General features: G+C 41.1%; 3 protein-coding genes across 4 annotated transcripts in view; 2 read left to right on the top strand and 1 right to left on the bottom strand.

Annotated features, from left to right (window-relative positions):
• Window positions 1–5,423, top strand: part of LOC108101923 — a 34,721-nt gene extending 29,298 nt beyond the window's left edge. For both annotated transcript variants that reach the window (XM_017206500.2, XM_017206501.2), the window contains exon 3: window positions 3,900–5,423. In XM_017206500.2, the coding sequence (XP_017061989.1) occupies window positions 3,900–4,126 (227 nt within the window). In that variant the 3' untranslated portion in view covers window positions 4,127–5,423. The remainder of the gene's footprint in view (window positions 1–3,899) is intronic.
• Window positions 313–1,232, top strand: LOC108101924. Its single transcript, XM_017206503.2, has one exon. The coding sequence runs from the start codon at window positions 440–442 to the stop codon at window positions 1,064–1,066; it is 627 nt and encodes a 208-aa protein (XP_017061992.1). The 5' UTR covers window positions 313–439; the 3' UTR covers window positions 1,067–1,232.
• A 3,722-nt stretch (window positions 5,424–9,145) lies between the features above and the next one.
• Window positions 9,146–9,815, bottom strand: LOC108101817. The gene is given in 4 exon segments (XM_017206293.1): window positions 9,146–9,206; window positions 9,271–9,304; window positions 9,307–9,642; window positions 9,734–9,815. Coding segments are annotated over 3 exon segments (210 nt in total). The 5' UTR covers window positions 9,422–9,642; window positions 9,734–9,815.
• Between the last annotated feature and the right edge of the window lie 4,544 nt (window positions 9,816–14,359).

Here is a 14,359-nt window from a genome sequence, read left to right as displayed (position 1 = left end):
GCTTATTATCGTGCATCATTTGTCACAATTTGTCGTTCTTTGCAACTGCCCCCAAAAGTAGGCCAAATGTAGTTAAAGGTGAACATTGCGTCGGTAGTTTGAATTTCACAGGCCATTTGGCATGACTAGCATGATGGCAATCACCTGTGCTTGGCTATTAAAGTGCATATTTATGACATCGAATTAACATGGTAATTATGACATCGACTCAACGATGATAAACAAGGAACTCAGCACACTCTCTGTCACAAAATCAAGCAAATATTTCCGGAAATTTTGATAAAAGGGTATTTAAAGTAATTTCGACTTTTACTTTTTTTCTAAGGTATTCACTGGAAAACTTGTCATTACTCTCTTTTTAAATGTTTCTAGTTTTGCTAGAAGTATTTATAAAACGTTAAATTTTTCGAACCGAGTCGAGAGGAGAACATTACCCAAAATGCCTGGTCAGTACACAAACTACAGGTTCACCCGAGGGACGATGGTTATTCTGCGCTGCCTTTGGGCAATCCTATATCTCTGGGGAATGCTTCACGCGGCTGCCATAATACCGATTCCAAACGAGCGTTGGGAGTCAAAGCTCTGGACCAAGAAACTCAGATATGAGCTCAAATACCATACCCTCTTCGACCTCGACGGGAAGACGGAGGTCTACGTTTTGGTTCTGGTTGTGGTGCTGCTATATGGGCTGTACCACAGCTGCCGTTGCAGCTTCGTTGGAGCTCGATATTTGGAGGGGAGAGTGGACAAGCCTCATCTGGACTACCGCCTCTTGGTCTTCAAGGTTCCCTACCTGGTTGCCTTCGTCTTTTCCTGGGTGTTCAGCACTGGATTGACGGTGTGCGGAGCACTACTCGTAGCTCTACGGGATCAGAGTGGCCATACCCATGTGCTCTGCTGTCAATTCGCCATGGCCATTCTCTTTAAGCTCCTGGTCTTGGCCAATTTCTACTCGGTCTGTGTGCGCACTTGGGCCTACTTGAAGATGTTCGAGGCGGAGACGGACGAGCATATGCTGAACTACCAGAACTTCGGCGACCACTTGAACTTATTCTTTCGCGTTTGAGGAGGTAAAACTAAGTTTGTACCCTCTATTGCTACCTTCGGAGAAAATAAAGATCGTCTAAAAACCGGTTGACTATATTATAGTCATAGGAAAACCATTCATAAACTAATAAATCATAAAGCTGTCATAGGAACAATAGATGAAAATATAAAACACTAATGGAAAATTTGTCATTGATTCGATGATGATAAGCCCTTATGCCTTTTGTTCGACAATTGTGAAGACTGAAAGGGTATATAAGCTTCGACTCTCGAGGCTATCTTCATTTCTTGTTGTTTATTATTTGTGACACAATTACTAAGCACACGTCACGGATTTGCACTTTCGCTAATGGAACTCACACACACTCGCCAGCCACTGCCATATATCATAGACCCGCTTTGTTTTTATTTTCCTCTGTTTTAATATAAATTTGCATTGTGCGGGAATGTGGGTCAAGAGCGTTGAGTCCCACACAGACAGGCAAATACGGCGAGAAGCGACACACGTGTGCTGCAGTTTCGCAGTTGTCCCCACTCAATATTCGCAATATTCGCAATAAAGGGAAGCGAAGGCCGGGCGCAAGCAAAGTGCAGGTGATGTGGCTTATGATTGATTCCATATCCTTTGAGGATTACCGCTCAATGGAAGCTGAAAATTGGGTTATTTAAACCGAAAAAGAATTGCCTGAATTGAAAGAAATGCTCGAGAGCATAGCGACAGGCATGCAAATTAAGCAAGCTCCTGGGAGAGCGAAAAGCGGCCAGCGTGTTAGTCAGTCAATCAGTGGGACGTGACCGATTGGCCCGGACTCCGTACATGCAAATCAAATCCCTGGGCGCACATCAGCCCAGGTGCCCAGCCCCGCCCAGTGCCAACCGCCCCCGGAAGTGCATGCTAGGCCCAACGGCGGCACTGACATTTTGCCAGAAAGAAAGCAAACTCAATTTGTATGCCTCGCCAGCGGACAGGACATCAGGACACCGAGCAGATAGCAGGACGAAGCCTGGAGCGAGCAGAAAAAGCAACATGCATGCAGCCTGCTGACAAGTTTTCAGACACTGTAGCTTAGATTTGGGACTTATGCGGTCCTGTGACAGGACACGCAGGCTACGTGATCGGCTTTTAACATGTGTTGCATGGCCGGCGACATGTGCAAATCTCTCGGAAGAAACTTTGCACTAAGAAAAAGCAGAACATAATAATTGGACGACTTTAGAAACTTCTAGTGTGATACCTTTCTCCTTTTCGAGTAATTTGTATACTTTTCGGAATAGAGCAAGGAGCGAACCAAGTGTAAATACTTTAAGCTTGAATTTATATCATATCTTTAACCAAAGTTCAGTCAGATTTTCTGTTTGTGTATGGTTTGGCAGGGCTTTCAGCCGAATAAGGTAACAAAACAGAGAGCGAATTTTCCCACAGGTGCAAGAAAAAACTGGAAAAGAGTGAGGGGCGAATTCTATTTGCAGCACAGCCGAGAGCATGTTGATTACTGACCGAACAGCTCAGCTCGACTAAGTCGGGCTAACTAGCTGGCCCATCGGTCCTGAGCCCCTGTAAATGTCACAGCACGGCTGCTGGCGGTATACAGCTATTTGCACGTCTTGCAGATATTTTTAAATATTTTATAAATAAACATAAATGCAGCAGCGCCAAATGGCACGTGCCTTTCGGTCGGGTCACGTTGCTTAGCCGCCGTGTGTGCGTAATTTGATAAAATAGCACATGCCATAAGTCCTGGGAATGGACCTTTTCCCCTCTGCCAAATGCTTATCTTGGCCTAACTTCAATTACTTTTGGCGAATTAACACAAACCCACTTTTCCCCGCCCTCTGAAAATGTTTGCATGGCCAAGTGGGCTAACTTTGCCCGCAGGCGAACGCGCGATTTCGTAGCGGAAATTGGCCAAGTACAATGTATGCACTTTTGCAGCAAAATCTCAACAAAAAAGCAAAATTTCCAAATGAGAGTTTTCTCAGAATTTGCATAAATGCACAAGAGCAATGGGAGAGATGACAAAATGGGAAAGCGACAGCTGCAATGATGTAATCTTGCGGCTGACAACGTAGAAAAAGCGCGTTTTTGCAAGTCTCCTTAAATGCTATGCATATTTTAATGGTTTATTCCTGCGGCCTGAAGCACACGTATTTCCTGGGCGTTTTTACACAATTACTGGCTAATTAGACTGAGCTTTTGCCGGGGAAAACTGAGTTAAGGTTGCACGTAGAGAGACGCACGCGTGACTTAACCACAACCACATGCATCCTGGCCAGCTGCGAGCTTAATTTGTGGTCAGTCCTCATCCATCCACTCGTACAGCTCGTCCCCGACGGTCGGGATTATATATGCAGGATATATGCGTCCCGCTGTGCCCACCACTGCGTATACGTAATGAGATTAGCCGGGGAAAACGTGGTCGAATCCAGCGAGTACTAAACACTCTGAACAGCGATGGGGGAATAATTCGCTTCGTGATTTCGATTATTTCCCTTTTTTACAAGCAATCTGGGATCCCTGGAAAATGATGGCCAGTGTTGGGCCATAAAATACGAAGCGGCCGTCAGATAGGGAATTTAATAGTTTGGGGGAAACAGTAACAATAAATTTAAGCGAAGCCATACGAACTCAGTTGAAGCCAGCGCGAGGACCGCAGCTAATTGAAAAAAGTTTACAACAATACAGAAAACAATGTTTGAGTATCATCTAAGGTTTCAATTGGCCGAGGAACACCAGACAAGTTCAAAACTACATTTTTCTTCTTTGTTTTTCGTGGTGTTGGCCAAGTGGCCACTTTAGCGGAACTAGAGCACTAATTTACACAAACTATCCTTCTTTCTCCCCTTCTCTCCAGATCTGTGCCATGCTGCATTGAAGATTCAGTCCACCTTCCGGGGTCACTTGGCACGCAAGCTGGTCAACAAGGATGCGCCCGAGGACGAGGACATCCAGGAGATAACTAAGAAGGTGGCCGAGGAGCTGGACATAGATTTAACCGATCCCGAGCTCAACAAGGCAGCTACCAAAATTCAGGCCTCGTTCCGCGGCCACAAGACCCGCAAGGATGCCAATCCCGAGTAAGGAGCTACGGCGGTTGAATTTTGTTGGTCCTGGCTGGGCAAGTCACAGATGAAGCTTAACTAATGCAAATGCAATGCAGTGAATAAAAAATTTGGTAATTGTAAATGTGTAAAAGGCCAATCAAGATGAGGGCACACAATTGTAAACTTTTTAGTGAATATGTTTTAGACCGAATGGTAAGACCCCAATGATTCTCATAATATTTACATAAATTAAGTCGAAAGGCAAGTTACGTATTATTTGCGAAGCTTTAATAAACTTAAAGAAGAGATCTCATTTTGCGAATGATGATGAGCAGTTAGACGATATTTACGGAAATATATTTGCGGCTTGTCTTGTTTAATTACTAATCTTTAGAATCGTAAAATTGCGTTAGTTACTGTTTAATTAAATGTTATTATGTTTTTGAAAATTTCAATTAATCCCAAGAACAGTAACTAAACCTAACAATTTAATAAACTAAAGTTAAATTTCCAAAAAAAAAAAAAACCTAATGTTACAAAAGATAAATAAAAGGCACGATGTTCCATAAAATTTATTGTAGGAAAATGCGAAACCAAACAAAAGACAAATGCAAGGAAAATGCTGAACAATTTTTGGGAAATCATTTCCATTTTGTCTGGCCAATGCCAAAAGTAAAAAATTAATTGTACCTACAAGCGTATGAACATGAAGATTAAACCAAAGAAACTCAATGTTGTTTCAGATTAAGGAAAATTAGGGGTACCCAAGCAACATGAAGCAGCTTCGAGACGTCAACTCAACAATTTTTCAGCCCCCGGGCTCTATATAACTGATAAACCAATGAACATGAAGATAACTAATCTGGTGGCACAATTTTTGTTTTTCTACCAAGTGTATTACATATTTGTCTACTTAACAATTGATCCCCGAAGGGAAACTGAAATACACATATATATATACCTATACAAAAAACAAAGACATGTATTAGAGAGAGTTGAATTGGAAAATATTTTTTTTCAGCCACGGCTGGGAGAATTGTTACCATGTGGGCAACAAAGGCCTCTAAAGAAATATTTAAAATTCAAATCAATTAACTACAAAGAATTAATAACAAGCTAATGAACATAATTGAACTTATATTAGAGATCAAAGTCAAATTCAAATAAATTGCATAAAATATTACATTTAAAAGCAAATGGGTAACACCAGTTATATGTGGATAAATGAAAGGAAAACAGAATATGAAAGCAAACCATATACAAGCCGAACAAACAAAGCAAGAATGTCCCAACTAAATTTTAATTGAGTAATAAAATAAATACAACAAAGATGAGAGCTCTTTTTCTTTTCCATTGCTGAGTGACAGGTGGGTGATAAAAATAATGATGTTTTTGCAACACTCTTTCCAAAAGTAAGCACTTAATCTTTATGGCATCGTCACATAAACAAAATCATTTGCTAGCCAGTTTGGCATTAGTCCTCGACCATTCCCAACTACTCACTGCACATGGCCAACATTTAACGATTTTTTTGCCACCTCAAGAGTCGGGGAACTTCTCCCCGAAAACAAAGGCTTCCTGCGGCGGTGGTGCTGCCACTGTAACTGTCAGTCGTCAAGGACATTTGAACATTTTAAAGGATGGTGGTCCGAAAATACTCGAATCCCTGCCGAGTTTTCCAGCAATTTCGTGGCTGCCATGTAAGTATTCCACAGAGTTCTTGCACATTCTGCTGATGGGTCAGAAACCATTCTTTTCAGGTGAGTTGTGGCCACAGTTTTTTGAGGTTCTGGACCCACTGTGCGGCGACTGACATGAACTTCAGTGACAGTTTTAGCACGAGAAATTTTCATGACAATGACGTTGATGTGGCTGACTCTGACAATACTTGACCTAGATGGGCCTGTGTGAATTTTGTAGTGGAGGTAAGTCCCGGGCACTTGAGACGTCAGAGGACCAGTAAAGGGACTTTCAGCGCATTATCCTTTGCACCGGTGCTTACAGTTTGCTTACAGTTGGCAGGCACCGTCAAAGGCTGCAAATATTTGAGTTCGCCCCCCAAGGAGATGTGAAACATAGCGAAGCGGAAAATTCTCGCCGAAATTTTCCCCGAATCCGCGGGGAGTGCATCATCAGAATTTTGGGGAAAGTGTAGGTGTGACTTTCGGATTGAACTTGCCAGCAAAAGGACAGCGAGATGGCGCGCCAAATTTGCATTCCATTGCATGGTGCATGTCAATTGGGAATCCCCAGTCCTCTGGCGCACCGCATGGATGTTCTAAAGTGCTCCGGAGCATTCGGTTAACTGCTTTTTCTGTCTCTTTTTTGCTGCGACATCGCTTCACGGTCCGCAAATGTTTCACCCGTTGAATTTATGCGTGGAAGCCATGTCGGCGGTGCAACGTGGCGTATGCGCAATTTATGAGGCTTTCAAAACAAAGCGTTGTGCAAGTGAACAGCAACACCGAGCAGAGGAGCATAAATGGAGCAATCGCTGGTGCACCGAGTGCCCTGAACGGGAAACAAATGTCAGTTTAATAGTTCTTCGCAGCGCGCCTTTGACGAGAGCTAAATTTATTGCAGTAACCACTTTATTTGTGTGTTGGGCATAAAAAAGAGTGTGGTAGAAGGTTTCGCTTTCCCAGCTTTTTTGCTCATAAAAACCCCTGACAATTCCATTCAGTCGCTGCTCCGGCACGTTTATCGCACATTTGCAGTGGCACCCACATCAACTTTCAATTTCTAAAAACCTCTTTCGCGCGGTGACAGCCACCAGCAGGCAATGCCGCAAAATCCGTGCCAAATAAGCAACAGCATCCAAATCGCCGCCACCGGATGCCACGCCCACCGGATTCCGCCGCCGCATCTGCTTTAGCTGCTAAAGCTCGCACCTTTTGTGCAGATTTCCACCGCAAAATGTACCACCGAGAAGGAATTCCTTGCCAACTCCGGGTGTTTCCAAAATAGTTAATAGTTACGGTCATTGCCGCCAGTAACTGTCACTTTCGGTGTGTTACTTAAACTTAAACTAAAACTATTTGCGAGCTTAAATTGTATATGACATCCGTGTTCATTGCTATAATGTTAGCTGTTTAATGTTTAGTGTTTAGTTTAGTAAAATAAATGTTTAAATTTTAAAGCTTAATAAGCAATGGAAAGGTTAAAGATCTTTTTCAGCTAAGTTTGGAAACGAAACATATTTTTGCCATAAGACAAATGTCACGTCCTCAGGCTTGTAATTTGTTGGCCAAGTGCCATGACTTTCCCTTCCTTCTGCATAACGGCTGTTCGTATATAAGTTGTTTTTCATTTTCCACCCGAATGTTTTTTTCACATTGATTGTTGCGGTTTATTGTGACAAGCGTCCGATATAACTGTTTTGTTTTATTTATCGTTTATGTTTCCCATTTTGATCTTAGACAATAATGAATTAGTGTTTGGTTAAACAATTACGTTCTCTATTTAAAATTGTGACTACATCAAACAAAAATCTAAAAAAAAAACTATAATTGTTTAGTTTAAAAATCAAGTCAAGAAGAATATTCTTTATCTGCTTTGTTGTACAAGTAACTCTTGGTTACCCCTTGGGTGAGAAATCAGTATCTAAGCTGCTTAGATTTCTTTACACACATTTTATTTAGTGGAGTGTAGCCCTTTGGACACCCATTAGCCTCCATGTCCTTTGAAGAGTCTTTAGGATTTTCTGGGAAATATCCAGTCATTATTTGACTCAATTTAACACACTGTTTTAATTCTGGAAACCACGACCGGCCAGCTAAAAAGGTTCAGCTACTAATATTACTTGTATTTTATAAGGCTGTAGTTGAGAAATTACGTACGTTTACATTGACTTGGCGGTCCTGTAGGCGGTGATGGTTCACATTTTCCGTTTTTCGGACTAACAATAAAACCATCTTGGCATTGCTGACACCAGATGATATTAAAAAAACTTAAAGCAAGCAGAAAATAAAAATTGCCTTGATCCATGAGAAATTTAAAGTTCAACTAAAAGTTTGGTCTGACAGATATTGTGGGTCTACAAATTGGATTGGATATGGTGAGTTTTCCAGAACGAAAAAAATTATTTATATTTATTAAATAATTGCATCGAGTTAATATCTGTTTGTTTCTAACCTATATTTCTATATATGTATCTAATCACAAACAGATGAAAATCGAAGTTTCATCAAGTCCGTCAGGAACTATTTTGTTACTAGGAAGTATTGTCAATCATATTTTTTTTCCAGCTACACCCACATCAAATTGTATGTCATTTTATTTAATTATCCGCTGAAACGGGGCTGCAAATGTATGTAAGAGACATATGCAATCAAGGTGGGAGGTTTTCATTTGGCATGGCGATATAACTACCTGTCTGTAATTACTTTCACTCAACCCACAACGGAACGAGGCGGTAAATTTAATTTACCGCTCTATTATCCAATTTGCACACGGCAGACGGAAATTCACAGATAATAATAATAAAACTAAACCGTGGAAAAAATCAATACACATTTAAGAATTTTTCATGCAAACGTTCTGCCGACTGCGGGAATTTTGACAGGCAATCTTGATTATATTTTGTTGCACAGCTCGCCAGTTTATATTTATTATTGTGCTGCCTGAATGAATAAATGAAATGAAAATTTGTGTTCTTCCAATGGGCATTGACTGGTCAGCAAACAACAAATAATAGTTGTGTTTGTTTTTCATTCACTGCGGAAACAGCTAAAAATGAAGTGGCTTCAATGATTAATGAAAACTTTCGGGAAAAGAACCCTTTTCTACCTTCGATTTTGGAGACGCATCTTGAACTTTGCAAGAGTTTTGATTGGGGTACAAATTGTTGTCCATTTTGTATCAAATCGATTTAATATAACTCTGATTTAAAAGGCCCAAACGGTTTGCCAACACCAGTTTCTTTTGAAAAATTTCACCCCAACCCAACAGAATGGCATTTAATTTTTCATTTTTTTCCTCTTTTCATTTGTCTGGAAATCCTTTTACTGCTGTGAAGTTTATAAATTGTGCTGGGTGGTCGTATTCCTGGCTTAACCTAAAAATTAGTTGTCATTACTTTTAATAGTCTCGCCTCACCTTTTTTATAGTTATTAATGCTGCAGACCCTAATGGGTCTTTTGGGTTCATTAAGTCTGATAGCGCTGAGGTCCATTGTCTGACTATGAGCCGAGGTAATATTTTATACACTTTTTGTGAATGGATTCCGCCGCTTGCCCAAAGGACATTTACTCTATCCACAGACGGCTTTGAAAATCATAATCGATACTACAATCATAGGAGAAAGTTCCAATTGGAGTAAGCCACTTTCCATTTTTGTGCCCACCCACCACAACTTATTGATTAGCCAAGGTTTGGGTCTCCAGCTGCGGGGCAATTGTCACACAACTGCCAGGTTCTTTCGCTCCACAGGGAATAGTCCGAAAGGAAAATGACAAATTACTGCGCCACCACACCTGTGGCAATCGAAGTGGCAAAAATGGAAACTTTACCACGAACACATTATTGGCCGCAGGCCCATTTAATAATTGCGTTCTATGATGAAGAGAGGTTACTTAATGTAACAATTTGTTGTTTAAAAACCAAAGCTCTGAAGCTTGTAAGCTCCTATGTTGCCAGTTAATACCTAACCAAACAGTTCTACTTATAGCCAAGTAAAGCCTTCGTCAATCGTAACTTTTCCGTTAATTTATTAAACCCAGTTTGTAGCACTTATTTGCCTTTTTATTTCATAGCTTATGAGACCTATTGCTAAGTTTTCTGAACCCCGCCCTTAAGCCTTCTAAGTTTTGCTGGTTTTATATTTAATTCACCTTTTTGTAAAATAGTGATACATGGTGTGCATTTCAACAAAGTCTACTACGTCAGCGGAGCGTATACATAACATTGTAACCCTTATAAACTTAGCTATACCCGCAAAATCTCAATGCCTTTTTTTTAGAATTTTTTTAAAATTTACTCGTAAGATTCAACCTGTTTTTTTTCATTTATCTACATACTTTTCTGGACGCCTTGAAAATGCTTCAACCCCATCGAAGTGGCGAGTTTATAATACCCAAGCCTTTAAAGACATTTCTTGTCTTTTTTGAGATTCCTAATCCTTACGGAATTCGTATATAAACACCTTTACAGCGAGAAAACAACTTAAACACCGCTTAATGGGTCTCAGCGAGGCTCGACGAAAGTCAATTCAATTTGCATAATTTCCATATTAATAGCACTGGATGGTGCCACAAAAGAGAGACAGAACCCAACCGATGGAAGTGTCACTCTTCCTGGATCTCTGTCTCTGTCTGTCCCGCAGACGTTCTGGATGTATCCTGGGTATCCCTCTCTCTTTCGATGGACCGTCGTGTAGCCATGGGCTCGCTGTTTATGACAGCTGTGATTGAGGCCATCATTGACCGCGTTAGCTGCTCGCTGGAAATGGCCAGTTGGCGGTACAATCGCAATCTCCTGGCTTGTCCTCTCGCTAATGGGTGCAATTGTGCTCTATGAGAAATTAGTGGATACACAAGGAAAAATGCCTGGCGATTTATGGTTCGTTCTGTTTTTTCTATGAAACCCATTACTGAGAAAACAATTATCAAGATAGTCTCTTTAAATTTAATTTTAGAAATCGTTATTTTTTCTGTGCCCCGCACCACTAAGCGAAAAATCTCCTAGACGTCTCGCCAAGTCCTCCGCTCATGAATATGACTTTTGAGCCCCGTCTAATAAGCTGACAAATTGGGATGCAGGTCATAAATCCACACAGATGGCTCGGCATCTACATTGTGCACGTTTGAAGGATAATAAAGCAATCTGTGGGAAATCAGGCCGACAAACTACTTGGCACCTCCTTGCTCCTTCGGCAGAACAATCTTGTAGCTGCAGTCAGGAGTGCTGACACACAGGCTCACCTATGACAAACATGTCTTATCAACGTTTATGGCACTTTTATGGGGCGTTGGCACACTCACGTGCCCGTTAAACTTTGGCGTGAGTTCGACGAAATTCATTGGAGCGCAAAATGGAGCAATAATCCTGGCAAAGTTTGCAGGTAAAAGTGCGAAGGCGAACGGAAGTACCTGCATAGCAAACAGTTAAGGCCTCGCAAACTGTGTTCTTTTCTCCTCGTATATTTAATTTTACTGGACATTGAATTATTCTCTCTCTTTATAAATATCAGCCTTTAGTCTGATTCTACCTTTGACCCCTCAGCTCGCTAATAGCATCAGTATCATCAGGATTATTTACGATGATGCTGCACAGCTGAGTTCTGTTGGGAATAAAAAGTGCTATGTTCAACATACATCAAGGCTGGGCGGCAAAAAACGTTAATACATTTCAAGAAACAGGGTGCTTGTATAAAACTACTACATTTTAGTTAATATATACGTGCCTCAACTCATGAAAACACGTTTCCACTATAATTACAAATCGGCTGGCACTTATATACCCCCTAAAAGCCTTTAAATATTCATTAACAGATTACCCTGTTACTGCCATTTTCAATTGCCCTGCTATCATTTCTCATGGCCGGGAAACATTGCAGAACTTTTAAATATTTCATAGAGTAAATAATTTGATTGAGAATCGACACTGGCGAGAGATATTTTGTATTCAGTTTTAAGTTGAAATTGTATGTCAGGTGGATATTTCCCTTAGCGGCAGGCCTAATGAACTGGATACTGCTATGTACAAGAGTCTCTTTAATTTCCTCATCGGACTGACCATCGTCTCCTACAGGCATTTATGGCTTTATCCGGTAATCAATGTAATAATTGCCAAGTGCTTTGATTACTGTGCTGTTGCATTTTGGCCAAGCGGAACCGTTGCTTTAATTATGTGAAGCCGTCCACTAATGAGTCGCCTAGCCCGTCGATGGAGATGGGTCCTAATTAGTTCGTTGGTTGCTAGGTGGGAACTCTCGGACGCAGCCGTTCGACGAGGTCAAATGGAGCTAAAGCGTAAGCGAAAGGTTAACGGTTGGCAAACGATGGTCATTAGGGCAGATCCAGTCGACTGCGGATGAAGAAAAAATATCTGATCGAGCTAATGCCAAATCGACCAACTCACGTTGTTAACCTCTCAATCCGGGCTTGTGGTTTCTAATTAAGCACTATTTCAGCATTAAGAAAATCAAAATAATATCATACATACATTCATGAATGACTGCTTTAATGCTTCCTTAACATTTTATTCTAGTTTTGTAGAGTCTCAGAGTTTTTGAGTTACATTGTGTTTACCAAACAATTTTTCTTCTTACCCCATTAAAGGACAAAATACTTTTATCCTTAGCGTAACTAAGTCTCCCACGTGCACACTTATCTCACGTAATCGTATGTAAATCTAACTGAAGACCTATTGCATAACTTGTCACAAATTCGTCGGCAATCTGAACAAATGCCGCCTGCTTATGCTAATGTCTTTCTCATGCCCCGAGGCGAGACTCAGACAGATAACCGCAGTCAGAAACGCCAGTTGTTACCTGAGGCGACACCGAAACTGAAAGCCAGCCGTCGCGAATCTGACGCAATGCAAGACAAAGGTCAAACGTCAAGCAGGAAATATGCTAAATATGCATAGGGCCATTGAGCGACAGGAGGAAAGGGGTAGGAAATCGGAACTTTGTTTGCGCAACAGCGAACTCTAAGCCGAGCTATACGCTTCCGGTCAATAAGATCAGGTAGATTAGTATAGCTTGGGATGGGGTAACCTAGCTAGCTAGACTCCGGAGGCAACCGAAGGTGCAAACAAGAAAACTAATTGAATTTATGCTAATTAGCCCACCGTGCATGCAGCGTTAATTATGGCAGCCTCGGCATACGGGGCGTATGCGTGATGCAAATGAAATTCTAATCAATTGCTCGGCAAATTTGCATAATGGCCATGAAGTCGGCCCAGCCAGAGCAACTGGAGCAGGCCAACACACATTATCAATCACTAATCGATGAAATCGATAAGGTTAAAAGTAAACACGCAAAAGGAGGTAGAGCAGAGCCCATTTCCCCCACATTTTCTATCTAATTAGACAAAGCGTTGTCTCTCCTCCGTGTCTAGTTACGAATTCATCGGGTTTCGGGTTGATTGATTCGCCGCCATATACTGCGCTTTTGACTGCAGTTTTGGGTTTGCAACCCTCTTCTCCTCCTCTCATTGTCGCCCTGTGGGAACCCTTCAATCATTTTTATTTCATGATTTATTCATCTAGACACTCGAAATGCTTTTCGCTCGGTTGGATCTGCGGCAGCCGCAACATTTTAATGGCATTTTTAGCCAGCAAAGTGCGCATATGGTTATATCCTTATCTGCCGACTCGGGACCGGGAACAGTTGCCAATTTTTATATCCCGTGCTATAGCATCGCGTTTTCTGGGGACTTTTAAAAAGTTGCCCATCTTTAATTGTAATTGCAATTTTATGTTGCCATTTTTTCTGTCCTCTCGACAACCCACAGCAGTAGGCAGTGGAATTGAATGTTAGCGAAATCATTTTTAAAGAGGCCTCAGGTGTTTGCGAGGTACACATCCTGAAACGATGTCCTTTTTTCAGAAAAGCTAGGTCAAATTTAAAGGGAAACACTACATGTGTGCTTGTATCTGTAAAGCAGGTTTGAAAAAAAAGCGCCGTTTATAAGCTTCGTAGAGATATTATTATTCATTATACGATTTCGCCTTGCGTCCCTATATCGACCACTACAAAATCCCCCTCCAAACTTGACCTATCAAGTTATCCAACAATTCCTCTCAACTTAACTCAAGAAGCTACCAAGTAATATATTAAGTGATGGGAACAGTGGAAATGAAATACAGATGTAAGTGTAAGTGCTCAAATGTTAATATACCACTCACTCAAAACTGAGCCAACAACCTTGCCATGGCAGGCAACTGGTAACCTAAAGACCTAAATCAAACTGCTGAAAAGCTTTTCGAAAGCTTTAAACCAGGATATTCAAAGCTGCAAATAATTACCCATTATTTTGGGTGGGAACATCTAACAGCACAGTTTCAAAGATAACAAGAAAATAAGCTAGCTTTGGCGAGCCGTAGCTTATAAATCTAAACAATATCGAAGCTATGATTGTTCATATGACAGCGATATGGTATAACCATACCATAAAACCGTGCGTTTTTTTTTTAAATTTGATTTGTAATTCAAGAGTCGTTAGTACCCACTATATTCCAAAAACCATGCTTGCTTGATAGAAAACAAAGACGAAATTTTTTGATGTGATTATACACGTGTAAGTGCTGGTTTTAGGCTGAAGC

The sequence above is a fragment of the Drosophila ficusphila genome, unplaced genomic scaffold (genome assembly GCF_018152265.1).
Source record: "Drosophila ficusphila isolate 14025-0441.05 unplaced genomic scaffold, ASM1815226v1 contig_414, whole genome shotgun sequence".
NCBI lineage: Eukaryota > Metazoa > Arthropoda > Insecta > Diptera > Drosophilidae > Drosophila > Drosophila ficusphila.
This window is presented reverse-complemented; position numbering and strand designations above follow the sequence as displayed.

Coding starts and splice junctions, on each gene's coding strand:
- LOC108101924 (XM_017206503.2), top strand. CDS start 440: ATGCCTGGTCAGTACACAAACTACAGGTTCACCCGAGGGACGATGGTT.